Genomic DNA, 27,792 nt, shown 5'->3' on the forward strand with positions numbered 1-27,792 from the left:
TCTGCTTGTTTTTACTCCGCCTCTTGAAAAGAGTTGAGGGTTTTTTTTGTTTTATTTTTTCAATTGAGTTTTACAAGTTATCGGTCACATCAATGGAGGTAAAAGTTTTGAAATGCTAGATCATGTTCCTGTTTTTTTTTTTTTTTTTTTTTTTTACATTACAAAATTCCAGTATTTGAATAGGGGTGTGTAGACTTTTGGAAGGTATGAGAGAAACCTGAATAAAGTTGATGAATAAAGTATTGTAGTTTTTTTTTTTTGACAATGATTATACATTACATGAACACTTGTTTTTTTTTCTGCAGTGAAAACGGTCATCTCATGAATGTTTTACATCAACATTGGTATTTCTCAGTGGAGCCAAATTACTGTTGTGTCCGTTATGTCAAGGCACAACCTTACGAAGTGACCAGTCAGATTTCTATGAAGATATCACCGATGCGACTCACAGCCACTATGGGGCATATTTGCACGGCATCTGGGTTTTGCTATAACATGGTTTCATGCATTTCTTCCTTAGGCGTTTCAGTTTTCTGTTTTCTTATCAGTTTTCTGTTAAACTGAAACGCCTCAGGTTAGATAGCAGAACATGTATGCTTATTTTTTGCGAGTGCAGTTGATAGGCACAAAAAGACAATCCAGTTCTTTTCTGATGCCCGTTTGCTATTGTTGACTCACACAGCTGAGCTAATCTGCATGACCGTAACAAAAGCTGGACCGTTATTGCAAAAATGTCTCGGTCTGCTAAGCAGTATCGTAGCACATGCCACAGTCTTACCAAAGTCAGGTTGCAACATGAGAGACTACGAGACACCGGGTCACAGTTTAAACTCTTCACCACCTCTTGATATTAGTAAAGCATGGGAATACTTATCATTTACTTGATTAGGCAAGCATAGGTTGGTAACTGACAGTGATGTTGCCATAACATATTGCTAGTCTCAAATCAGATACACTGAAATACATGAAAATTGATCATCAGGAGTGACTAAGATTTTCTTGCCAACCACTTCAATAAAATTATATTCAACACAATTTTTAAAACTATTTGGTCAACTTTGTGTTTAACTTAATAGAACTAGGTGAAACAGGTTGACAACAAAATACTTCAATGGGAACTACTGTATAAGCAAATAATGTTTTTGCAACCAAGAATATGCTGTACGTGTCCCCACTAGTCTTAACACGGTGACACTGATTACGTTTATTGTGTTTGTGGAATAAAAATTAAACTTGTTTTGGCAAAAAAAACCACCCTTTGCTGTCGATCGAAATTAACATTATGGCTATCCTCGGGCTCACATTATGAACTTCCTGGTTGTGACCAGACCCAGAAAACAGGTTAGCTGACTATCTAGCATAACTCCAGATTGATGGCTTGATGGTTTGAACAAAATTAGCCCATTTTGGTGGTCAAACTGTGATTTACTGTGGTTTAAAAAGTAAAGGTTTCAATAACTGCTAAAACAGTTGGTCATCAGTAATGAGGTCTCCTTTTTCTTTTTTTTTTTTAAGAGGACCTCTCAGCAGGGCACAATCGCTGCAATATGATCGTTGTCTTTTTTTCTCTCGGCTGAGTACAAAGAGGAGGGGTGAGTAGGTAGACACACAGAGGTGAGGAGTGGTTGGGACGAGAGATTACACCATGCAAATTTCAGCATATTTACACGGAGGCCTTTTTGCTCAGCTTATTGCGCATTGTCCTAAAAAAAGAAAAAGAAAACACGGTACGAACAGATACTATTTAGCCCCAAGGACAACATTGGTAGGCCATATGTCTATTCTACAAATAGCAAACCAGTCATGAATGGAACACTGTGACTTACTAAGAATTAAATCAGAAGGTTAACAATTATTCATTCAAATTTAACATGGTACACATTTCTGAATGAACCAAATATTCTTATATTTTGTTTAAAATAAAATGGTGTTCAATAGAGGAAAAAAAATATTTACCGAAATGTTTCAAAAAAGGAGAGCTGTAATTTTAATACCATGAAACTGCAATATTTTTGCTTACGTTTATCATACCATCAGAAGCTAATATCGGCTCATGCCACATACATTGTAAGTCCACTAAACTGCTTTCTGGGTTTGGTCACAATGCGAACCCGAGGGCAGTTGCGACGTTAATTTGGATGAGAAGCGAATAATTTATCTGTTTAATTCTTATTCCACTAATGCAATGTTAATTAAAATACTGTGTTTAGATTAATGTGGGCATATACACTATATTCGTTCCCCCCCCAAAAAAAGTGTTTAGTTACCCTTTATTGTGAGTGCTTTGAGTGTCCAGAAAAGCACCACATTAATCATTGCATTATTATTATTATTATCATTATTACGTCAACACTGCAGGAGGTAATGGCCTTGTCAGTAGTAAACACAGGCGACCTCTAGTGGAGTGTAATTTACATCCAATCACAGGCCACATATATAGTACATAATGGTACTATCGAATGTGTGGGCAAAATATCTCCTCAGACAAATTGTTCTTCACAGTACTTTATACCGTTAATAAACATTTTTTGGATCATGAAATGCAAGAAAATGTAACCTTCTTATTTTATTTTATTATTTATTTGCATACAAAACGAGACCTTTATTTTGAGACTTTTCTAAATATTCTATTATAATGGCACGATCGCATAATTTTCGATTATTGACTGCTTGCGGGGGAAACTATACTTTGATGCATTGTGAGGTGTGCGAAGGTCCACAGGTTTCTTGCCCAATAAAGGGTTTACACATCCGATTTCTATCAGGTAGGAGAACATTTTTAAAAATCCAAGAAATCCAAACGAAATCTTACATGATGGTTCATTTCCTCTTTTTCCTCTTATTGTCTCTGTTGGCAGTATTGTGATTTTTAACATCCAATGCACTCTGATTGGTGGACTCCTTCCTCTGTCCTTGAGACCACTCCCTCTGCAACTGTTGCAGCATCTCGGACGTCAAGAGTCCATCTCGCACCAGGCGGTTAGCCAGTGAGCTGTCCATGGCCTGTCCCGAGCGTCTGGAAGTGCTCGGATTCCTTCTCAATCCTGACGAGTTGCTAGTGGTGGCGCCAGGTTGGATGCTATTGTTCCGCATCTGAAGCGGGTCTGTTGCCCGGATGAGACGCGTGATATTACGGACACCCTCTTGGATAATGGCGTCCAGTTCCCGTTGAATTTCTCGGATGAAGGCAGTATCGGGAAACATGTCCATGAATCGGTAGCTAGACGAAAAACAACGTAGAGGGTGAACGTGATGAAGGAAATATGGCCAACAATAAGAACGGAACGGTATTAATCTAACATTAACAAAATGATGTTTGAAAAGGTCAAAGATGCTGAGAATCAAACTCCATCGTTCACTCAATTACCTTAACCAGAGGTAAAGGTCCAACACGTCGTGAACAGCCTCCAGGTGAACCAGGTCTTTGATGTTTTTGGGTGGGGCCAGAGGCCAGTTGACATGGCGGCAGACCCAGTCAAAGGTCAAGGGTTCGTCTCGACTGAATTGACGGGCAAACTGAAATAGAAACAGGAAGCGGAATCAGAGCAGCGAGTGCACAATTCGCATGCATGTGACATTGGATGATAAATTATTTATCCTAGTCTCCTTTTTTTTCCCCACAAAAATTCTGGCATTTGAACAGGGCTTAGGGCGCTTGAGAATAACTCATCGGGGGTTTAAAATGGATGCCTATGCGTACCTTTAAGAAAGACGTGCACACAAAAGGCTGTTTCTTGTTGATGGGAGCTGTGCAGAAAACGTAGCGTGACCTCAGGTTGAGTGGAATGTGCTGAATCATGTCAGCCAGGAACTTAAAGTCGTCAATGTTGCAGACAAAATAGAGGCCGTCCACCTGGGAGAGGCTCACAAAAATGTCCTGCAGAAGAAGAAAATAAATAAGATCATCAAAAAAATATATAAAAAAAAAAAAATCATACTCATTTTAGCCTCACTCACAATAAGGTTAGAGAGAGTAGCATCGGGTAGATGATAAGCAAACATCTCAATCTGCTCTGCGGTGGGATGAAGACCTGCAGTCTGTGAAGAAACAGTCATATTGTCACTTTATTGCGGAGACTACAAAAAAAATATGGATCATCTCTCGACAGGGCGTAAAACAACTGAGGCATGACCACCTCTATTGGCTCCACTGTGTGACTAAGGATATCCTTCAGGACTGGAAGATCATCTCTGTGCATGGTGGTAACCTCTCCCTCTTTGAACTTGGAGGAGAACCTGGAGATGGCAATGAAGAAAATGTTGGTATAGTCTGACAGACATATACAAAAAATAAATAAAAAAATAAATAAATAAATAACGAGACTGACCTTCCGGCTCGCCCTGCGATCTGGAGCGCCTGTGACGTGCTGATGGTCTCCATCTGCTTCTCCCCTTTTTCGTTGATGTTCGGCTTCACCAGACTGTTGAAGATGATGCGTTTTATGCTCCTGGAGGGTAGAAGAAAATCGAGCTGTTGAGAAGTCCCAGGTCGGAGAGGGCCACGCCCATGAAACCAGGCTTCACTTCCCGCAAAAACATTCCAAAAACTAAGGTTCAAAGACTGATGTCGGTGAGGCTAATATGAGCTGATTCTCATTTTTTAGTGAAACTTTAATAGATATTTGGAATAAACTACAATTTAATTATCGATCAAAATTTCTGTAAAAACAAGAATCCAAAAGAGGTCATCATTGCCAAACCAATCACCAATAAAGAATTCCCCCAGATTTTATTGCCGTCATAAACCTTTAAATGACTATAATATAAACTCAGTGATACTACCGCTATTCATAATTACATTATAATTAACCAATAACTTAATATGAATATTCAATTGTTTACATTGCTATTTCAATAAATCTGTTGACCAATTACCGGTAGTTGATTATGTAAATAATCTTTTTAAAAATCCATAGCAAATTGATAAATACATTTTAAGCAATTTTAGAAGATGAAAAATTGGGGCAATTGCTAAATTAATGCAATGTGTCTGACAAACATTATTAAATGAATGCCTCTCTGACAGTCTCAATCAAAAATGATCTTAAATGTAGAACATTTTGATACAAATCTTGTATTAGCTGTCAATCTACTGCGGAGTAACAGAGGAGCGTGTGCGCGTATGCTAGCACTTACAAATTAAGGCCCATCCCAATTGCATCTGTTGCCACCAAGATTTTGCAAGGGTCATCGGGGTCGTTGAATTTCTTGGCCTGAGAGAGTTTGGTGCCTGAAAAAAAATGGGCTTAATCTTAGCAAAACTGTTTTCTTCACTTCGCATGCAAACATTTTTTCTTGTCTGTGCACTGCGGGGATAAGACAAACTGTGTCACCTGGAGGTAAACTTCCATAAATGACTGCACATTCAAGCCCTCTGGCTTCAATCTGCCTGCTTATGGAGTAGATGTCATTTTTACTGAAGCACACGATGCAATCCCCTGCCCTCAGGTTGTCCAGAGACTCCACGGCCTTGTCCAAGATGGAGAACGGCGTCAGACGCTGGTAGCTATGGACCTGGACATAGTATGAGACACTCGATAAGGTAAACTGCAAAGAATAAAAATGCTCCATCCCATGAAAAGCAATCCAAGTGATGTATCAAAAGATGTTTTCACGACTAGGTATACTGTACTGCAACTCTACACAGTGTCAACTACAACCACAATAATGAACATATTGTTACCTCTTCCAAAGGGAGAATTTTTTTTTTTTTCCAGAATTTTGATAAGATCTTTAATTGGCTCTTGTTAGATTTGTAAAATGTGAATGTATGCATGGAGTATAATGTAACTCACCTCCACCTCCTCTCCAGTGGTGTACATCAGCTCTCTGACAAAGTCAATAGCTGCAGCTTCCCCACACACATGAATCTCCTCCGCACAGAGACCTGTGCGCACATACACACACACACACAAACATTGTTGATTGAAATAATCCACAGGATGGTTTTCACGCACGTGTGCTTTTGTGAGTGTGTTTCCACACAAGCATTTTTGTGTGTATATTTTTGTGCATGTCCCTTTCATGTGTGTGTGTGTGTGTGTCCGTGTGTTACAAACCAAGCAGAGCTCTGGTCCAGGCCCAGCCGCGTGACGGATCTCTGATCATTTGAATTTCATCGATCACAGCCACTTCATCTATAAAACATTGGTCAATACAGTGACTTGAAAAAAGAAGACCAACTTATAACCATGTGGCTAAACTTGCATTTGATGCGATCGGGAGAAATTCATTCATTTGTGAAGTAAAAATGCCATTTTGGGAGGAAATGATTATCTTTAAGACGATAAATTTGAAATGAGCACAGATGCCGTCTGAAGCAATACAACTGACTGTGAATATAGAAGTGCGTATGCACACATGTGTAATGTGGCACTGTGCTCAAACGGCGCACACTCACAAGGCGTTGTGACGCTGCACATCTCGATGGTGCAGGCCACATGACCAGACACTCGGCCTTCAGTGTCCACAAACGTCCTGTCCTCACCAGTAACCAGGTCACATGGCACGCCCTGAAAATAGACAATTAACACATCTAGAGAGCACACAATCGCACATTATTTTCAGAGACAGAGGAAGTCACAGTACGCACGGCCTGGTTGCTTTTCTCGAAGATTTCGTGGGCGAGAAGTTTGAGGGGTCCGCAGTAGGCCCCTGACTTTGCAGCCAGGTAGCGTTGGATGGCGTGGTAGGTTTTGCCACTGTTGGTGGGGCCGGCGTGGAAGATCACCTTCCTCTGGATGGCACGGGCCTCAGGGTACCTCAAGAGAGCACACGTTCAGCGCAGCGCCGTAAATTACAATGTCGAGGAAAACATCAATGAGAAGTACAATTAACTCAGTCACTGCCATTGACGTATTTATTTGTCTTTTCACAGTGCAGCCATTCAATCCACGGAACGTATTGATATTTTTTTCCATTTTTTTTCCAAACGTTAGGGATCTGAAAATGTCTGGCGGTGAGTGAGTTAAAAAAGTTAAACTTGTATAGATTAGATTCACAATCAAAAGAGTAAAATATATCAACATATATATATATTTTATTTTGATGATTATAGATTACACTCAAAACTTCCCGAGAATGAATCATATTGCCCTACACTGTGTGTATGTTTACCAGTTGGCAGGAACTCTGAGGTCAGAGATCTTCCTCAGGTCGTCCATACAGTCAAGCATGGGAAAGATCTGCTTGGCGTGTCGCATAAAGTATGGGTAGATGTCATCTATGTGACCTTGACGTCAACAGAAACGGAAAAAGATCGCAGTAGAACCTTTTCATTTTCTAGATGTACTCATTTTGGGACAAACCTGCGCCGCAATTAATGTCGCTGAGAATGATGTGCAGATCAGCAGGTAGTGATGGCACCTCCAGCATATATTTCCTGAAGTTGATAAAGGCCTGGTGGAAGAGTCGTGCTGCGTGAACACACAGATGCATATCAGAGAGCAAAGCATGCACAATTTGACAACAGTAGTGGTTTGCAGTCTTTCACTTTCACTGTAAATAACTGTTTATATTACGAGCATTGTTCACACAGATATAAACTCATTTGGTTTTGGAAAAGTCAACGTTTTACTCCAGACTAATGTCACAAAATAGAATTTTATTGGGTAGTCTTTGGGTCTCTTCATGGCAATGCAGGAATATTTTGACAGTTGAAAAAAAATGACAGTCAAATTCCATGTAGGGGTCTTTTTTTTAAATTATTTTTCTCACCATCCAGTCCGTTATCTGCAGCCAACTTCTGCATCTCTTTCTTCTTGTAAAACCGGTTTGCAATTTTCAAAAGTTCATCTAAAAAACAGAACACATCGCATATACACTTTAACATTTGAGGTAACGTGTTCGACAGCTAATACAGTCCATACCAAGGGTAGGGAAAGTATGCACAGCTCACCGAACATTTATATTATCAAGAGTCATGCGATGTTTGTTGCATTAATTCAGACATTTTTCCCCAGAATTTGGTTCATTAAAATCTTTTTTTCCTTTACTCATCTAATAAATATTAATTGGTCTACTGTAAATAATAAAAGCAATAATATATATAACTTCTCAACTGAACATTTTTCAATTAAATACACCATTATTGTAAATAAAACAAAAATATTAAATGAACAAATTAAATATTTTAAATTTAATTGGTTAATTTATTGTACATTTTGAAATAATCACATATACTTTCAAACACTTTTCTTAAATATTGGTTAATGTATCAATTTCTTTTTTAAATGAGTTAATTTTGCATACAAAGAAAAAATATTCGTGAATGTATTAGTATAAATATTAATTCAATATAAGTACAATAAACATGTTATTTTTAGTTGAATGAACAATTTCCAATCAATTTCTGAACGTTAAATTGGTTAATTTAATATGACTACAAATAGTAAAATAGTTTGACACACACACACACACATCACATTAACATTTGATTAAATATGTGGTTATTTATTGTAAATAATAGTTCAAAAATAGTAAAACAATTTTATATACATTTTTTTAAAAAATAAATTAGAGTACTTAATTTAAATCATGGGATAAAATAAAACTGACTATATGTACATTCAACATGCTTTTTTATTATTAAACAATCAGTGATGTAAATGGAAAAAATGGAAAAGTACATTTAAAATAATTAAACGGTAATACAATAAAATAAATTCACGCATGTTTTACATTTCATAAAATAATTGGGCTATTTATTGTAAATAAAACAAAAACATTAGTAAAAAGAAAATAATCACAAATAGATTTTATCTTTTATCTGACAAATTTGTTTAATTAAGTTGAATTAATGCAATGATAATTAAAATAAAACCATGAGAATGTATTCTTGGTTTCTTACGAAAGTAACATTTTAAAAATCAAATGTGGCTCATGAGCTCAAAGGTTTGCCCATTCCTGGTCGACAAGAGCACATGAATTGAGTTCATGTTGGGTTTTACTGACTTTTATCCAGAGGCTGGGTCAGCTCCGCTCCCACACTCCCTTCATCAGACAGGTCAGTCTTCAGCGTGAGAGGGACAAACAGAGATGTGTCCGGAGGTTTGGAGGATGAAGAAGAATTCCTGCTGCTAACCACAGCACACATAGAGTGCTCTCTTTGTAACGAAACAGACACAGAGGATGTATGAACACAACTTCTGGCCAGGCGAACAGTTCGAGTATTACTAACATGGCGCCGAAGCCGAGAAAACAAATACAGACACCGGTTCACCGACATCTTTTTTTTCCCACTATTTAGTTTATAATACCAAACTGGGACTGCGCCGACGTTAACGAGTCGCCATCGGTCTAAAATTATGAAAACACACCGCTGACTTGACTAGAGGACACATTTCTCTTCCTACTTGGCTCCAACGTGGGACAGGACCAGCCTCTGCGTAGATGTCCACAATGATGCCTGTGTTAAAAGTAGAGGAAAATGATCTTACACAAATATTTCCCCGAATGCAAATTACTGAATTTTTAGGTCAGAAATGTTAAATATATATTTATAAACGAAATTGGCTGTGTGTTGTACAGGTTACAAATAAATAGGGATTTATAAATAAACAGGCATATCTAGACACATCCCATGAAGTAGTTTATGCATAATTAAGGCATTCAGCCTTGATCATAGCCAATCAGATTACTATTACGGCTCTCCAAAAGAAGGCGGGACCTCACGCAACCAAGATAGTACGGTGCAAGTACCGGTACGAATTTTAAAACAGCAAGATTTAAAAAATGTGTGAATGTTTGTGTAAATAATTTGTATTATTCATTCTTAGCTTCCAACGTATCTAGCTCATGATTACAAGATTAATACATCCCTCTTCAAACCAGAATAAATAACTCCATATAATTGTCAATATAAATTTGCTTTATTTATGACTCATTTTTAGTTTTTAAGGGTTATGGTTTGTTGATGTGCGAATATTCCATGCAAACAAGGAAGGATAGTGTTTTCTTTACCTTTTCAGGTATTTAAAGGACAAACAGCCAACATGATTGGAAAGAGAAATTGAGAATGGCAGCAAGGGGGGAAAAAATCGCACATAAATGGTTCCAAAATTAGGGTAGAAATATCCCATTCAACTGTTGAGTGATGAGAAATGCTCAACAGTGGACATAAGTGCGCCAGAGATTATGAAACTCGTAGAGTCAGGACTTTGCACATGAGACAAACACATAATTCCAATTAAAACGTTATGTATACAGTATATAAATGGCAATTGAATTCACCATTGTAGATAAAGTGGACATTTTAACACCTTTGTGCAAAACAGAGCTTATGGGCTAATTCCCCATCAAATGGGTTTGCTGACATCATACAACCATTCAAATGTTTAAAGCGTCACAGTGAAATAGTGGTGGATTTTTCTGAGGATGAGTAGTGCTTGCAAAAGCAAACTTGATCCGAATTATTACATTGAAGGTTATTAAGCAAAAACATTAGGCCCACACACAAATGTAGGTCTAGATGAGAGCAGATGCAGACCAAAATGTCCTGACACAACTCGAGACGTCAACCCAAAATTGCGGAATTCCATCTACAAAGAATCGTCATCATAAAGAACATTCAGGTCTACAATCTGAACACTCTTGATGAAACTGGAAACAAATTCCAGGGTTAAAAACCAATGATGGGCATTTGTTTCTCAGTTCCAAACACAGGTGCCATATCCGAAGTAAGAGGATCTTTGTACAAGATATGCTTACTAGTGACGGTATCTCCCTACAAGATGGCTCACCAAGAGTGCTGTCGTGCCAATGGCGGGTGAAACGTCACATATTGTAAGATAGCACAGTATTAGTGTGTGTGTCCATCAGGAAAAACAGTGTAGCGTAGTAGCGGCTGGTTCCACACTAGATGATGCAAGCAAATGAAATCCTGTTAGCAAAGGTGTAATAAGTTGCCGTCTTCTTTGTCCTTCTCATGTCGGCGTGTCGTCAGGCATTCAGCAGAACGTGTGCTCGTGTGTCCAAATAAGAGTGGGGCGGTATGTCGGCAAAAGGACAGCTCACATTTGAAACTGGGGTGACGGAGATGTCATTGTGTGTGTTCATGTCAAGTCCAAGCAGACAGTGGGGTAACTGTCACACCTCAGACTGCTTAGCAGTGAACAGTCCGGTTGTGTGTTTGTTTTCAGTTCATGGCCTCACTCGCCCTCACATCTCGGGTTGCTCCGCATTAACAGGCTGAGTTTGAGAATCAGGAGACTCGTAGCGCTGGTGGAAGTTTCGTTTTCTCATCTTCTCTGGGGCTTTCCTCCACAAAACAATCTCCTGAGGGCGCGGACAAATGCATTGGCATGCGTGAGAACCGGTGACAGGCAGAAAAGTTGTGTGCACATGATTTACCTGCTGCTTAAAGTATCTTCTATCTTCTTCATCCACTAACACCAGATTCAGGAAGTAGCGTACAGAGAACTTCTTGTTGACGTCCCGCATGGTGGCTGTCAAGTCGTACCCTGGTCAAATGAAATCCAAAAGCTCATACTGTATATTGTTAAGACAGGCAGGAAACATATTATACAAAATAGAAAAGTGTGTTCATAACAACCCAGTCAAATCTGAATGATTAAAAAAAAAAAATTGACCAAGAACATAAAATGAAGCTTGAAAATCATGACGCGTCTGCTCTCAAACGCGTGGGCGTGTCCGCTAAATGCACTAAAACCACGCCCCCCTAAACTGTCAATCAAATATCATTCCTAAGACCTAGAAAGTGTATGCTACTCCATCTATCATCTTTCTTCTGCCTTCGCATGCTTGACCTGCGAAAATATATCCACTTAAAAGCCTCTGGTGGCTTGAACATATCCCACTAGGTCGTTACACGGCTTTTTCCATTCCATGACAACGAGGCGTTCTGAAGCTGCCATGCCAGCGCAAATCCTATCTCCAAACACTGGCTGTCACATCCAACTTTTTGATTTTTGTTTACCTCTGTCTTACGCCTTCCCTCTGTGACGTCTGTGCACTCACGGCCAACAATGAGGCCGTACTATCCATCCCTTACTCCTGCAAATGTGAGAAATCACTTTATAGCCTTCGCTGCAAGGCTATGTTGCTGTCGTCAGTTACAATTACATGTGGTACATCAAGTACTGGAGGCAAAACTGATTGCAGCCAGAAGATGGCGCTGTTGATTCAGTCTGGCTAAAAAAGACTTTACAATGAAGCCTGATTCGACCAAATGGTCATGCTGCCATGGCATTATTCATCAGTGGGCTTGATCAACAACGCAATGGCACGGAAATAATCCAGCGATTGTACTGTGTAGACTGTAGAAAGCGCCTTGTCGAGCAAAGATTCACGTGGATGCCGTGTTTCCATGTAAAAGTTAGCTCCTAATATCCCATTTCACAGGGTTGTGTCAAAGGCTGTTTGGCAGGAACTGTGTGACATGTTAGCTCTTCAGACCACACTGCTCATATTCCTCAATTATGTTCTTTTAGATAGCGCATATTTTAAATGCCGAGAGGTTTTGTCATTAATTAAATAAAAAAAAAAACGAAAATAAGAAAGTGAATCTGTACGCTTGTTTATTGCAGTGTAGGTTCGTTCCATCATCCAGCTTTTTCTTTAAGTATTAAGGAAAATTTTATTGTAATACAAGTACTTTTGCGGACAAAACATTTTACTTTCTGCCATCTAATCATCAACCCTCATTCGTCCATTTCAAACTGTAAGAATTATTAAATTGATGATTATTATTATCAGAGCTGGGCATCGCCTAACCGCCACGAAGTTCCCGTCTGTAAATTTAGCTGACCCACGTGGTCCTAGACCGTCCCTCGTCGGCGACAGCGACTTAAATGTACACGCACAAGCAGACACGCCGCCAAATAAAGAAAAAATATCAAATAAAAACAACAGACACATACACACATGGGATCTTTGTGAAATAAAGAAAAAAATATCAAATAAAAACAACAGACACACACACACACACACGGGATCTTTTGACGGTTAGGCAATGCCCAGCTCTGATTATTAATAATCTTCCCAGGGCTCTATCAATACTCATTGGTCACTCAGTCTTGTACTACTCTCATCTGGACTGTCATAATTACATTTACAAGCAGATTATGTTTTAATTACAATGTTAAGTCAAGTTTAACAACACCTTCGGCTGTTCAGCATATAATAAAGGCTGGGGGCCAAATGTTGCTTTTTCCTTCCATCACTTATGGCTCAAGAGATGGCCAAAACGAAAAAGTGAAGTTACCTGCCAGAAAGAGTCTGATAGGGATCGATTCTCCTTTCACCGGTGCTCCATCCATGATCTCATATTTTGCAACCGTATCCGTCTCCGTGGTCGTACTGGGACCTTCAAGTTTAAACAAGAACATTATGCACAGTGGACAGGAGACAGCAAAATGAAAGACAGTCGACTTTAGCACGGAGGTCTTCAATGTCACTTTATTCTCAAGACTTTTCATTTACAAAGAAACTGACACGGAAACACAAAAATGCTTTGCCGTTTCAATATGAACTTTGACTACTCACCGATGCCTGTTATCTCCTTCTTGATGAGCTGCAGCTCCATGTGTTGGATCTTGATCCTGACCAGCAAGAAGTAAATCTTCCCAACAATGACGTCCTTGAGATGGTACCTAGCAATGAAACATGTGGACAGTTGTTCACGTAAAAATAAATAAATAAATAAATAAATAAATGAAAAAACCCTAATAAAGCAGTGGTTATAGTGGCGCTCGTCTTACTTGGATTTATTGTATTCAAACTCAATGTGAAGGCAGTCTTCTATGCCGACCTCCATCTTGATAGAGTTGTTGACATCCGGGTAGGTGGCCAGCTGGTGGACAATCAGCTCGTACTCCTTCACCAGATCTGATAGTCGACGAACTATTGTCACCCTGAGAAAATACCTACATGAACACCGAGGAGAAGCTTCATTAATCATCGGCTTTTATTTGGATCATGTCATTCATTTTACAGCTGAGAAAAAAACAATTCTCCTAATGGTGCCATGACACGACCTTAGCCTGACGTTAGCGCCGGCGTACGACTCGTAGGGCTTCTCCACCTGCATGAACTCAAAGTCGTAGCTTCTGTTTTGGGTCAGCTCTCCCGGCAAAGCCAACTCTTTCACCAGATCCACAAACTCGTGGGTGTTGCTTTTGTCCGAGAACAGCTCTGAAATCAAAAGGAAGAGATTGTGGTCTTCAGCTACAAACCATCAGGGGAACATTTCAAATGTTTGTTCTAATAAATGTGTGGATTTGTAAGTAAAAAGTGTTTGGGAGTAGATAATACCCAGTATGCAATATGGTAAAAAAAAAAAAAAGATCACGATATACGCCATTTTATATCACAATTATCGCCCAGCTCTAGTAAGCAGTAAAATGATACACTGCGTTCCTTTTACTGTAAGTATTTAGTTACTTTTAGAATTGCCTGGCAAGGCCTGATCTAACGCACCTGAGTTAAAGACTTAAAATGTTTTCTAAGATGTAATGAGAAGTAGGAGGCTGAACCATTTAACAAAAGTGATACATTTGTTTATCTATTTGTAGAGGCTGTGTTTTCTGGTCACATGACAAGACGCTACCATTTTTTTTATGCTGGAGCGGGGTGAGCGGTGCTGACAAATAAAATAGCACATCATGCTCACCGATCTGTCCAACAAACTCAATGCGGATGCCCTGGTGCTCCAGTCGTTTTCCTCCCTGCTTCACATTTAGATTCACCTGCAGGACAAACATGTTTTATGATGATTCATTACCGCTTGTTGTGACAAAAATGTAAATGAAAACATTTAGGTGTGCAAATAAATACCCTTTCTTCATATGGTTATAAGATAACTTAATGGCTATAACCTGACTAATATTTGCACTGACTGCCATCAACTTTATTATATGACATTTGCTGTGGATGGCAATTTGGCAAATGCCAGACATTTTCAGACCATCTTTTTCCCTAACATTTAAAAAAAAAAAAAGAACAATATATAAATAGGTTCCTGGGATTTAATGGCTGGACTGTGAAAAGACAAATAAATTGGTCAATGGCAGTGGGATGAGTTAAGAAACGATGAGCTAAATCAATCAGGATGTAATTGGATGCAAAGACACTGAACAATAAAAAAAAAAAAGATCAAAAGTCAGGTGACAGATCGGGTTACCTTGCCGGACACAGATTCGCCATCATAAAACATATAATGTTTCTCCATCTTTCCATCTTCTGTCTTGAGTTCAGCAGTCTTCCGGCTCTCCGCATCGTTGAGCAGGACATCAATCTCACATACCGGCCCGAACAAACCCCCCAGGAAACTCTGCAAGTAAAGCACACCATGTTAGCGGTGACCCAATAAAGACAAAACTGAGTAGTGACTCAGATGTTGGGAGAAGCATGTATGAACTTACTGGAGGTTTAAAAATAAATACATTCTGCCACTGAAAATAGATCAAATTAATCTGTCCGTTCCCATGTTTATGTATGTAATTAAGAATCTACCTATCTGAAAACACATGCATGTAACTGTGCACCTTTGTTCGCATTGGAGGGTATCTGGAGAAATGTCATCATGCAGATAGCTGGCAAGCTAGGTCTACACACCGAAAACGCATCTCTCACATGAAATACTCAACTGATTAAAAGCATTTAACAGTGGGCGTGTATGCATGTAACACCACATCAGCTGATCGGTAAAGTGTGATTGTATGAACGCCTATGAACTTACAACATCCTGTCCAAAAACAACAAAGCAGTTAGTACCACATACCAACACACTTAGCAGCAGCCCCCCTGCACACATACCATGCAATGTATGTCACCAGGATGTCAGGAGTCTACAATCAAGTGTCTGGGTGGAGTGGGCGTGGTTATTGCACAACTAACAGACCAGTCCAGCAAAGATTTTGCAGTGTGGAGAAAAAAAGACAAAAAAATAAAATAAAATAAAAAATCCCCGAACCATCCCCAAAAACAGTCAGTAGGGATTGGTTTCGGATGCACATTAGCCCACTTCAGGTTAGTTTGTACCTCGTAAACGGCGTCTACATTTCAGTGAGCAATCTGTCATCGTGACATTTGACGCAACTTCTTGACAGCATCACTACATGTGACATTAGTGAACACACGTGGACAATCCAACCCCTCTCAACTAGTTAACTAGCAGTAGTTGAGTTACTTCAAAGCAAGAAACACAGAAGCACAGACGGCCTCTCACTTTGCTAATTCGACCAGCCCTGCTAGCTCCTCTGTCAAAATATAAAAAATATATATACATATACCAAAAAAAACACCAACCAGTCACTTTCAACCCATACCGGAAGCGCTTATCCACGCTGCACTTTCCACGATAAAAGACCTTTTTGTGATGACATTTGCGCAACGTAAAAGCCCAGTGATCGTTTTCTCACTCACCATCTCGGCCGTCTAGTAGACAGTTGAAGCTAACAACTTAGCCTTGCTCAGTTGTAGCCTGTGCGCGTGCGCGTGCGCGTCGCGCGCTCGAGACAGGCGGACACGTGACGTGGGTCAGGTGGCTGTGGGCGGGGCAGAGACGCTCACGTGATCCTGGACCACAACCGGCCAGGTGTGTCCACTTCTTAGCACTCACTTTATTTTAAAAAAGAAATAAAGTATGTTGTGGCCCATCTTACAGATGCGCTAATGTTTTTTTATTTTTTATTTTATTCATATTAACATGTTATTTTGGACCAGTGGTCACCAACGTGGTGCCTGTGGACAACAGGTAGCCCCCAAGGATCACATAAGTCGCCCCTGGGCATGTTCTAAAAATAGCTCACCAGTAATGGGACGTCGTAATTCAGAGATCCATAGAAAGAAAAAGTGTTGCATACTAATATGAACTATTTCCTACATTCTTAATCCAATTATTGTGAATATTATTTATTTCAGAAGTGTGTATCAAACTGGTAGCCAGTCACATTAATCAGTATCCAAGAAGTTCTGGACCAAGAAGGGCCATTCCAATATGTGCAATTTGCTTGTTGTAAAACTCTACATCAGGGGTGCTCAAATCCACTCCTAAAGGGCCCCTATCGAGTCTGTTGTTTTCCCATCTCTCCCTACCTGTAATACACCTGATTCAAATCATCACAATCATTATCAGACTTGGGTTTTCTCAACTTTGATATTAGGCATATCGAGCTACTGTTAAGTGCCCATCTCAGGCAACTTTATATGTAGCATTTATGCTAATAGCATGTTGACATCAATTGTATTTTAAAAATAAACAAATGATATCAACAATAATTCAAGTAAAAGATTGTGCCTAGGTTTTAACTGTATTTTTGAATACACAGAAAATAAAAAGGTGAACTTACTTTTGGCCTTCCCATGGCCTGTAGAGAATCTGAATGATGCAGCGTTCTGTGGACCACGTAAAACAGGGGTGTCAAATTCATTTTTGTCTTGGGCTGAATTGTACTTTGTAGTTATGGTTTCCCTCGGAGGGCCATTATGACTGAACGCATATTAATGTATTTGTTGCCTTACATTATCACATATACACAACAAATTGATGGTTAAGTACATATGATAAATAAATAAATAAATAAATAAATAAATAAATAAACTGTTCGAGAAATATAGCTAATGGAAAAACAGTGGTTTTGTGGCACAACTTACCCCTAGCGCGGGGTATTGTGCCATTGATAACTGGAGTAAAAAAGCTAATTTTAATCTCACAAATGATAATGCTTTATAAAAGCATGACAAATTCAATAAAAGAGTACTTGTTAAATGTTTATTTAGTTTTAACCATCATCAAAGGCCAATTTGCTTCAACAAGGCCTAGCGCCACATGAACACATAGTCAGAACAAAATTAATATTCCAGAATGAGCAGTTTTTTTTTACTTAAATGTGCTTACCCATAAAGACATGTGCATCCCTTCTTTGCAGGATGAGCGAATTGGATGCCTCTTCAAAAATATGAAGTCACATGACCAACTTGGTTTTCTAAATAACAGGGGTGGTACTACTTGCCCCTTGGAACAAATTAGTAAATTACCCCACTCTCCTCTTATAGTGGAACATTTTCAGTGGGGCTAATATTGTCAAGAAAGATCATTTTGACACATACACACACAAACACACACACACAAAATTTGAAACCTCTAAAAATAGCTAAACTGCTAAAATCTACATCCTTAGTTAAACAGATCATCCAATACTACCCCTGAAATAATCCATTAATAAATATAAAATAATAAGTGTTTGGTTCAATGTTTAGTGTTTTCCCAAAATAACTGGGGAAAAATGACTTTGGCCATCATTTTAGGAAGTTGACATTATGTTAATAAGCTTTCTTTTTTTGCTTTTAGATTTTCTTACGGTCGGGGTCCAGCAGGTTCAGGGGATGTGTTGCATCCAATGATGTGATGTTATCTTACTGAATCTCAATGTTCAAACAAACAAGGAGCTAATCATCCATTTAAAAAAAACACCCAAAGCAAGCATTATTCATATTGAAGAAGTTGCGTTTGTTGAATCTCACAAATACCTTGTTAGATTTGATCAAAGATGCAGTCATAAAGAGAGGTCAACAAAGGATGACTATGATACCATATTATGTAATTTGTTTTTTAACCAGTCTTTTATTAAAAGCCTTTTGACCTTCTAAATGTTGGTTCAATGGTTTGTCAGTCAAAGACAAAACCTGCCTAGTCAAATGTGCTCTCCAAGATAATTAAATTGAAAGTTGAATTTGAAATGTACAAATTTTTAGTGACACCAGTCCTGCAACTTTTTGACACACCTTGTATAGTACAATTACAAGATATATTTCTTTGTAGGAGACATTGTTTTTTTCACAATTAAAATAGTTCTCATGTGTCTTATATTATGTCTGTTATTTTTCTCTATATAACGCAAGTATTTAAAAAACTTGCATCAAACTTTACACCACTTATTTTTCCATGCTGAAATTACAGGTCAGACAGCATGTTGCGTGAAATATTTCTAATCCGAGCATTTACATTATCAAGAGTCCTGTAATATTTGTTGCATCAATTTAGATGTTTATTTCCAAAACTGCTTACTTTGATTGACTGATGACCAGTCCGAGATGTACCCATTCTCTCAAAGTCAGCTGGGATAAGCAATACAAAAAATGTTTAGTGGAGGAAAAAATAGATGTGACTAGAAATGTTTAATATTGCTTTAAAACACAGATGCACAAAATACATACTTTGAATATGACTCAACTCCCATCTTTACCTGAGGGGATTTGTTGTGTTGGGTAAGCTAGTCATGTTAAGTCTTGCGCAGCTGAAACTCCCTTAAAAGTATTAGACAATCTTTTCTGGGTGTAAATGTAAAGTGACGAAAGCCTTAAAGGAGATTGCAGTGTGGGACTGCATATAATATGTTACAGGTCTACTAAACTCATTAAAAATGTTAATTCAACTCATCAGTGCCAAGGACATATTTATATATATTTGTCTTGACATATAAATATGTCTTTGGGATTGAATGAGTTAATCAATCAATATTTATTGAACTCATTCACTGCCAAGGAGATATTTATTCGTCTTTTCACAGTCCAGCCATTCAATCCCAGGAATGTATTTATATATATTTTTAATATTTTTCAAACGTTTGGGTAGAAGGTCTAACGAATATTTTTTTTTCTCCTTTTTTTTAAAAAATGTTATTTATTTATTTGTTTTCACATAAAGCACAACTGCAGCCAGGAAGAGCGTCAATTATGGCCTCCAGGTGGTAATGCAGTACATTTTTAGTATGACGTTACAGTGGAAAGAAGAGCGAGCAGGTTGTCAACTCTACAAGTGCAGAAAGTGGTCCTCTTTCATCTCCCTCTCAGCTGCTTTGTCTTGGTCCTGCCAAGTACTGTCGAGGAACCGCCTGAAGGCCTCTGAGTCTACCCGTCCAGCTACAATACAATAAAAGCAAACAGGTCAGAAATCATCTGTATTCAAGTACACAGGTGGAGAATTGTTATGCACTTGAAACTCACCATATTGGTCCGTGTCCTTCAAGGACTCGCCAGAGCCCATCTCCTCTTCAATATTTGTATCAAAAGTATAGTCCATCCAGAATGGACCAGCTGAACCCTCATAACCAGAGCCATCCTCAGGTTGTACATCTTCAGCTGACTCGCTTAACCTCGCAGAACCTTCTTCCTCCACTGGCTGGGCATCACTGCAATTAACAATGACAGTCAAATATCAAACAAAAGAGTCTCATTAGACTGCTTGAATAAACTATGCGGAAGAAAGAATACTATAATTGAAAAAAAAAAAAATATATATATATATATATATATATATATATATATATATATATATATATATATATATATATATATATATATATATATATATATATATATATAAAATACAAATATATCAATTTAGTTTTTGCTCACATTTTTTATGAGATGAACTCAAAGGTCTAAAACTTTTTCCACATACACAATTTCACCATTTCTCTCAAATATTGTTCACAAACCAGTCTAAATCTGTTACAGTAAGCACTTCTCCTTTGCCGGGATCGTCCATCCTCACACCTCACAGATGTGCCTTAGGCTGCCCACAATAAAAGGCCACTGTATTAAACACAATGTTTTGCAAACATAAAATAAAACCCTAACTCTAATAATGACAGCAAAATGGATTTGTTTTATAATTTAAGCCTCAAAATACCCCTCACACACGCCGTAACCACATTGTAAACATTTCAAAATTGTGAGCGGGGATTGCTCTGTTGAATATTACTACGCTAGCCACTGAGAACTAGATGCGGGTTAACTCCAATTTTGTCATTTTTAAGTTATGTGTAGAAATGAATTGCATAATTTTGGGAACACTATTAGAACTGAGCAACACCCTAAAAAGGATTGGTCAAATTTACCCAAAAATGTGTTAAAATTGACCAATCTCGCTGTTAGTTATGTGTCCGACCAATCCTTTGGTTAAAACAACCAATCTAGAATGGATAGTGTTTTCAACCAATGTACGTTGGTGGTAGGACCAACTGATGCAAATTGTTCATTTTGACCAAGATATTGGTTCATTTGTGTAGAACCCTACAGGAAGCCACCAATAAAAACTGGTTGGATTGTAACCATCTATATTGTGCTGGAGCCTATCCCGGCAGTCTTCGGGCAGTAGGCAGGGTACACCCTGAATTGGTTGCCAGCCAATCGCATGGCACACAGAAATAAACAAACATTCACACTCTCCACACAGGAAGGCCAGGGCCGGATTCAAACCCACGACCGCTGCACTGTGAGGCAGACGCGCTAACCAGTTGGTCACCGTGCCATGGTCCACCAGTATTTCTTCCAGAGCCATAGGGATAATATAATTTTAATTAACAATTGTGAATTAATTACTTGGTTTGTATGTCTATATGTACTGCACGCTACACACGATACAGCAAAACAGTTGGGCTCGTGAAGTGTCCTTTCCGTAACCAATTTCATTGGTTGTTTGGCTCACCAATAAACCGGAACCGGATTGGTCGATATCTGACCAATCAATTGGTTAATCTAACGAATATCGGCTTGACCAATCCGTTTTTAGAGTGAAATAGAAAGTACAATATAAATTCAACGTAATATATTTTTCCTTGGTTGAGATAAACGATAGATGTAGGAACTGCAAATATGTCATATTGATAGATTGTTGAACCTTAGAAGAGTTCTGTTCCCCTTGTGGTAGTTGTTTTAAAGACAATTGTTTAAGTGGTCATGTTGTGAATATTTCCTCACACTTGAGACTTTAAACTACCACTCCGTCAACAGACTCTCTTGTTCTTTACAAGATGTTGCCACTTTAATCAAACATAATTTGCTCAAGTGCGCCGCATTCACTCATACTTAACAATAGACCAGAAGCGGCAGCCCACCGTGCGTCACAGTCCACTTCCTGTCGACGCTTCCCTTTGGCTTCCTGTTCAAGGCGAGCTAACAAACGCGAGCTCTGCTGATTTGTGTTGAGAAAAAGGCCCCATCATACGGGACGCCAGATGAGAGAACGGCTGGCAAAAATGACATTCGACTGAAATCTATTGAAACCTCGATACGACACGTCACCATCTTCACTGACCTTTAGGCCTGCAATAGGAATATTTATTTTCCATGACAGTTATCGGGTATTTCAGTGATTTCAATACAGAAGCAGCTAGATGAAATATGATTTGATGTATTCAATCATGTCATCGTTTCCTTTGAGGTGATAAACTGATACTATCTGAGTCATTTCTGATGAACCCAAAAGAGGAAATGAGAGGAATAAGTACACAGACTCAATAAACACACACTCACACACGCGCGCACACACCCACACACTGAAACCTCAGGTATTACACAAATACATCATGAAACACACACGCACACACACATACAGTTGTTTTGTGGCATTCAGCTGACTTTTTTTTCATGTGACGAAAGCTACAAAATGACTTTTTGCCGTGTGCGTACAAAAACACAACACAATATCTTTAATTACGTACAGTGGGTAGATAAGAGTTGAATTTGGTCTGTGACCACCCTCATGATGCAAAACACAATCTATAATATAATTGTACTGTACTTTATAAAAGATATAGTAATATGCAGAGGTGGGCATTCCGTCAGAGTGACGGACCGGTCATCACTGACGGATGCCTGTTTTGCTGACGACTTTCTGACGGACACACATTTTCTGACGTTTTTGGGGGGGACCGACTGACGGATCAACAGACTTCTGACGGACTCACTGACCGACTTAACTGACGGACTGACTCACTGACAGGCTGACTTGATTGACCGACTGATTGACAATTACAATTCAGTTCGTCACAAAAAATGATGGACTGACGAATGACTGACCAGCAAAATTTTGTAAAATGCCCACCTCTGGTAATAAAAAAGAAATTATCAGAATGTAAAGAATAAAACAGTTTGTGCTTTACGATGAATTCATTGCGACTCCTTTTGGTGTGTGCGAGTTGGCCACCGGGGGGCAGTATAATAAAGTCGTGACACAAATGAAGAAGACTACAACTACTGCAAGTGACTCTGTAAACCTAGTTTTCACAGCGGTTACATATATACCTGTAGTAGTCTACATGTTTTGATGCACGGTTTGTGTTCAAAAAACGGTTGCTTAAAGCGTTATAACTATCGATGCTATTAGTCTGTTTATGGCGTTTTGCATTGCGTGTTAACATTAACCGAAGATTGAGATAGCACAACTCAACATGTGTGTCTAAGTTGTGCATTCACCAGACACTTGACTATTGAGATCCAACACAAGCTGTATCATGTGTATGGCTTCCATGAGCCCGTACGCACTTCCTACAACAAAGTGGGCATGCTCCTGCAATGGTGCCCATTTTTTTTCTCCTTTCATATAGATCAGCAAAATATTAGAAAAGCCTCACTATGATGGCGTGCGGTTATACACCACCACAACCGACGACTACAATAATAACCCCTGACTAATGAATACTTACAGGTACTGTGCACTGGAAGGAGGCAGTTTTGTCGGCAGGTCTGGACTCCACTCCATCTGTGGACTTTGTTGAGTCACGCAGTTGGCACGGTCGCCCTCAGGCCGACACTTGACAAACGTATACACGGCAGTTCTGGGCGCTCCTATAAAAAGGATTATTTACGCACTTATTATTTTATTTAATGCAACATGTGGAGCTTTTCAGGAGATTACAACATGACTCTGCGACAGGATAAAGTAACAGTCCGCACGTTGGTGGAGGAAGTTATGGCGACATGGCGATTTCTTAATACGTCAGAGCTTGTCTGTAATGGACTTTAAGAAGTAAAGTAAGTAAATTAGCTATTTATGAATGAAAACAGGTATCACAGTTACTTTGAAACAGTGATGTTACCTCACTTTCGGACTATTTACTGGAAAATGTGGGCGTTGGTGTTTCAAGGAATATCTTTTGTTCAATCCAACTTTGAGTGGAAATAAAAAACATAACATGATGTCATGATCATGTATCTCATGAGGGTTCAAAGACATGACTCACTATTAAAAAATAATATGTTGGAACACCCACAGTTAAACAGTAAAGTATTTTATCTTTAAGTTCAGGCCTTCACAAAGACACAGCTCTATTTCCTTGCCAGGAGCAAAGTTTAGTAAACAGACTCTAGAGTACCATTATAAATATGCTATACATGCAATAAATAACACAAAGAATGCATCGGACATGAATTACAATAAACATGAATCTAAAAGTGTCAAGGGATGAATAAAAACTGATTTGGGAACTATTTTGTGGCACAAAAAGGCAACACTAACACTAAGACAAAGAGTTCACACTCCATGTAGTCAACAAACTATTTGGATGTCCATTTATTCATTAATTTATGTATTAAATAGTTATGATTCAATTAACTATATACAAATAGAAAAAAACTATTATAGAAATAAACATTAGTATATTAATAGGATTTTTGTCTTTTGTCTTTTCCCCCCAAAAAGTGATCTAATGAATATACAATATAGCTGTAATAAATGGTGGACCATGAATAGGAAAAATAATACTGTGGATTTTTTCTAGGGTGTCTGAAAAAGAACATGTTTGAACACTCTTTCCAAAAATGTTTTATTTGACCATTTTATATTTCAAATCATGTCCCGGTATCAAGGGAAGGATCAAAGTCAGAGATTGTGAAGATTATTTTGGATTTATATATATATATATATATATATATTTATATTTAAGTTCCACAAACTTAAACAACAAACTCAATTTTGTGTGTGTGCGTGTGAGTGACAGTTGCTCATGTTAACATGTCAGCTACAGACGCTCACAAGAGGACCCTGGCCTGTACCAGCAAACTGCCTGTTAATACAAATTTTCTGTCAAAAATAACAACATCAGGAGTAATTCCAAATTACCTTCTGCGTGTAAGGCGATGAGGCAGCACGCCGCAATGAAGATTGTCCAAGCCATTCTTAGTTTCAGGACTCAACAATAAAAAAAAGAACAAAAACACTTATTTCCAGATCTGAAGACGGAGTTCAAATGCCTGACGCATGCACACTCACATACATACATTCACACACTTACCAGACTGAGCTCAGCCCTCTGACTGCGTCATGGTTTCCTGAAGTATTCTTGTGTAAAAAAAAAAAAAAAAAAAAGTCACTGAGCTTCCTCAGTGGAAACTTTTACTTTCGCAAATAAAGAAGATCTTATCTTTATCTAACTGCATGAAAGGAAATACCACAAGACAGAATTTGTCTAACTAGTTTCAATCAAGGCATAAATGGCCTGATAGTGGCAATGATGGGGAGGAGGAGGAAGGGGAGATAAAGACTGTGTAATATGTACTGAATATGTTCACATGTTATACAAGTGCAAAACAAAAATAGAACACAACAAATAACCACCTATTTACAAATATTTGGACCTCACTAGACTGGAATGTGTGTGCTTGCTGTCTTATTCGGAAGTGTTTGTTTGTGCTGTGAGACAACATGTTCAACTTCACAAAAACAGACACTGTACTAAGTGTACTACATTATACTGTTCATTTTCTCCAAGGTCGCAGCATGACAACATGGTACATACATGCTTATATCCAGTACAGATGCTGTATCAACTAATGAACCACAATAATAAACATGTTATTCAATACTTATTACCACCTTGACAGTCAATCAAAAATAATAAACATTCATATTTAAGGTATGACGACAAAATATGTTGCATTGGATCAAACCAAAAACAAAGACAACCACATAACTTTGCCTTAAAGTCTGCTATTTTAAAGCTAACACATAATGGAAAATGACAGTAGTAGTAGACAGGCTAGCAAATAGCATCAGTGCTGCAGTGTTATAACGAGTATTTGAACACAACTACATAGCAACACATGTAGACAGACAATTTAACAATTTCTACTGGCATACAGGTATATTCTTCGTCTTCTGAGAAGAATGCTTAATATTACTGCAGCTTACTGAGGAGAGGAGACATCTCTGTATGTATATGCATATGTATATGTTAAAATATTAATTAAAATGTTGATAGGAATGTTTTGACTTACAAGTGGGGTCACTGAATGAATGAAATGCAGGTCGACAAAGTTGACCTGATGAAATGTCTGGTAAGCCACTATACATTCAAGCAATACTGATTAAGAAAACTGATAATCCTTAATGCATAGGGCATAGAAAGATATTAATTCCAAATAAAACTCAACATTTCATTAATGTGAAATCACTATCACTTCTTTAGCCACGCCCATTAAGAAAGTGCTACTATATTCTGATTAATACAGTATTGCGTTTGTGGAATATGAATTAAGCAGTAAAATACACCCATTTTTATCCATCAAAAGGGGCGGCCATTACTTGCTGTCAATTGAAAATGGCATCGCAGTTGCTGAAAGCTCCGGTAACGACCAATCACGGCTCAGCTTGTGAACATCACATGACCAAACTCAGAAAACAGCTGCGCCGTTATAGCCCTCAGCAACTGTGACGTGACTTTCAGTCGACAGCAAGTGGCAAAATGGCCGCCCCCTGGGATGGAATAAAACGGGCAGATTTTGTTGCTTAATTAATTAGTATACTGTGTTTTGACTAGTTGGACCACACAGAATATTATTATAAAGAAAAAAGGTTCAGTTGACTTCCTCTTTTAGCAGTGATTCTTTCACATACTTTTACCGCACTTGAGAATCACTGTTCTCGTGTGTTCTAAATAAATGTATTAGCCCAACAGAAACAGGCAAAATGGATGATTCTTTAACTTCCATATTAACAAGCCTCCGTCCACCTGTCTAAGCATCTTACCTTTCGTCAGTCAGTCACGCATTGATTTCAGCTGACACATCAACACCAAGTCACGGGAAGTGCATCAATCTTCAGGAAATGACACATTATCTCCTATCAGTCACACACATTTACTCATGTCACAGCTTTACAGGACTAAACCGCTCATTTAATGAGGAATTAACTACTAAAGGTTAAGCATGAACCCAAAATGACTTTCTTCTTAAAACCCAGATAGCGTTAACTGGAAGTGACACATTTGTGAGCCGATTCTAACAAATAAAGGCATTAGGTCTACGGCAGATGCAGCTTCTATCTTCCCTCATATTACTCAAGAAGCCGCCGATGTCCTAATAGTTTTGTTTTTGCCACTGTTTTCTAAGCTTCTACTCTGACTCACTCGTCATTTCATGTGGGAAATGTTGTCTTTTTTCACCATCAACACGGTAGAACATCACAAGGACACTTCAACCAGTCTGGTGTTCCTCTGAAGTCTTTTAAATTAATTTAGTTGGATTTATATGGCTTATAAATAGTCAGTAAGTGGTCATTTTACAACCAACATCACAATTTATCAACTTCATCTTAAATAGGAAGCACTGCGAATTTGATCAAACGCTGTGCGGTCAAATGGGTCCTGTTCACGCCCTGTCTGACTCTTTTGCAATATATTCCGCCGAGAACCGATAAAGTACATATAGCACCTCCGTGAGATATGAGTGATCAGACTTAAAAAAAAAAAAAAAAGATACGAGCCATCGGCCTGATGATATCTGTAGGAGTGAACCTTTCACAAGCAGCAGTTTGGCAGATCGAGAACAATTCTTCAAAAAAGAGACTTCAAGCTTTCCACTGCCACTCCAAGTTCAATTTTACTATCAAACTAGATGTAAACAGAGAAAAACATCTTCCCATAGCTTTGCCTTGGGTAAGTCTATTTAGTTTAATGCTAAAAAACAAAGCAAAATGCCATAGACAGGCTAACAAACATGCTCGGGGGGCTGGATTTCTTCAACTGGAACTGGGGCCCGACATGGTGAGGA

The 27,792-nt window shown here is 38.5% G+C and overlaps 3 protein-coding genes across 7 annotated transcripts; all 3 read right to left on the reverse strand.

Annotated features, from left to right (window-relative positions):
• Positions 1-2,553: 2,553 nt before the first annotated feature.
• supv3l1 (SUV3-like helicase) lies at positions 2,554-9,364 on the reverse strand. 2 transcript variants are annotated; one of them, XM_086026727.1, is made up of 17 exons: positions 9,318-9,364; positions 8,953-9,104; positions 7,717-7,794; positions 7,308-7,415; positions 7,117-7,231; positions 6,593-6,761; positions 6,401-6,512; positions 6,060-6,137; positions 5,796-5,887; positions 5,334-5,514; positions 5,137-5,230; positions 4,329-4,448; positions 4,137-4,236; positions 3,958-4,038; positions 3,701-3,877; positions 3,368-3,516; positions 2,554-3,220 (listed from the first exon to the last, which is right to left on the reverse strand). In XM_086026727.1, the coding sequence occupies exons 2-17, from the start codon at positions 9,092-9,094 to the stop codon at positions 2,821-2,823; spliced, it is 2,196 nt and encodes a 731-aa protein (XP_085882853.1). In that variant the 5' UTR covers positions 9,095-9,104; positions 9,318-9,364; the 3' UTR covers positions 2,554-2,820. The 2 variants fall into 2 exon arrangements, with proteins under 2 accessions (XP_085882853.1, XP_085882852.1); XM_086026726.1 differs by having other exon boundaries at positions 8,953-9,362.
• Positions 9,365-9,847: 483 nt separating this feature from the next.
• Positions 9,848-18,958, reverse strand: vps26a (VPS26, retromer complex component A). Of its 4 annotated transcripts, XM_086025582.1 has the most exons (10): positions 18,321-18,958; positions 17,310-17,355; positions 15,140-15,289; positions 14,630-14,705; positions 13,995-14,151; positions 13,719-13,883; positions 13,504-13,610; positions 13,223-13,324; positions 11,350-11,459; positions 9,848-11,274 (listed from the first exon to the last, which is right to left on the reverse strand). In XM_086025582.1, exons 2-10 carry the CDS (start codon positions 17,322-17,324, stop codon positions 11,158-11,160), a joined length of 999 nt encoding a protein of 332 aa, XP_085881708.1. In that variant the 5' UTR covers positions 17,325-17,355; positions 18,321-18,958; the 3' UTR covers positions 9,848-11,157. The 4 variants fall into 4 exon arrangements, with proteins under 4 accessions (XP_085881708.1, XP_085881709.1, XP_085881710.1 ...); XM_086025583.1 differs by lacking the exons at positions 17,310-17,355; positions 18,321-18,958 and adding an exon at positions 16,384-17,176; XM_086025584.1 differs by lacking the exons at positions 17,310-17,355; positions 18,321-18,958 and adding an exon at positions 16,267-16,338.
• Positions 18,959-19,118: 160 nt separating this feature from the next.
• Positions 19,119-26,789, reverse strand: srgn (serglycin). The gene is made up of 6 exons (XM_086025585.1): positions 26,771-26,789; positions 25,038-25,084; positions 24,866-24,934; positions 23,451-23,592; positions 19,966-20,150; positions 19,119-19,881 (listed from the first exon to the last, which is right to left on the reverse strand). Exons 3-6 carry the CDS (start codon positions 24,918-24,920, stop codon positions 19,772-19,774), a joined length of 492 nt encoding a protein of 163 aa, XP_085881711.1. The 5' UTR covers positions 24,921-24,934; positions 25,038-25,084; positions 26,771-26,789; the 3' UTR covers positions 19,119-19,771.
• Positions 26,790-27,792: the final 1,003 nt, after the last annotated feature.

This window comes from Filicampus tigris, chromosome 3 (assembly GCF_054856515.1).
Source record: "Filicampus tigris isolate MCC_2025a chromosome 3, RoL_Ftig_1.0, whole genome shotgun sequence".
In the NCBI taxonomy this organism is placed as follows: Eukaryota; Metazoa; Chordata; class Actinopteri; order Syngnathiformes; family Syngnathidae; genus Filicampus; species Filicampus tigris.

What these genes read in the sequence shown, in the direction of transcription:
- supv3l1 (XM_086026726.1), bottom strand. Translation starts at nt 9,226, where the DNA reads ATGTCGGTGAACCGGTGTCTGTATTTGTTTTCTCGGCTTCGGCGCCAT. An exon ending in TGCAGATAACGGACTGGATG is followed by an intron (nt 7,416 to 7,716) that starts GTGAGAAAAATA and finishes GTGTTCACGCAG; the next exon opens with CACGACTCTTCCACCAGGCC. An exon ending in CCACTGGAGAGGAGGTGGAG is followed by an intron (nt 5,515 to 5,795) that starts GTGAGTTACATT and finishes TACTATGTCCAG; the next exon opens with GTCCATAGCTACCAGCGTCT.
- vps26a (XM_086025581.1), bottom strand. Translation starts at nt 15,772, where the DNA reads ATGTGTGCAGGGGGGCTGCTGCTAAGTGTGTTG. An exon ending in GGCTGCTGCTAAGTGTGTTG is followed by an intron (nt 15,290 to 15,739) that starts GTATGTGGTACT and finishes CTTTACTTGCAG; the next exon opens with AGTTTCCTGGGGGGTTTGTT. An exon ending in GCGAATCTGTGTCCGGCAAG is followed by an intron (nt 14,706 to 15,139) that starts GTAACCCGATCT and finishes TTTGTCCTGCAG; the next exon opens with GTGAATCTAAATGTGAAGCA.
- srgn (XM_086025585.1), bottom strand. Translation starts at nt 24,920, where the DNA reads ATGGCTTGGACAATCTTCATTGCGGCGTGCTGCCTCATCGCCTTACAC. An exon ending in CCTTCCAGTGCACAGTACCT is followed by an intron (nt 20,151 to 23,450) that starts GTAAGTATTCAT and finishes TGTTAATTGCAG; the next exon opens with TGATGCCCAGCCAGTGGAGG. An exon ending in GAAGGACACGGACCAATATG is followed by an intron (nt 19,882 to 19,965) that starts GTGAGTTTCAAG and finishes ATTGTATTGTAG; the next exon opens with CTGGACGGGTAGACTCAGAG.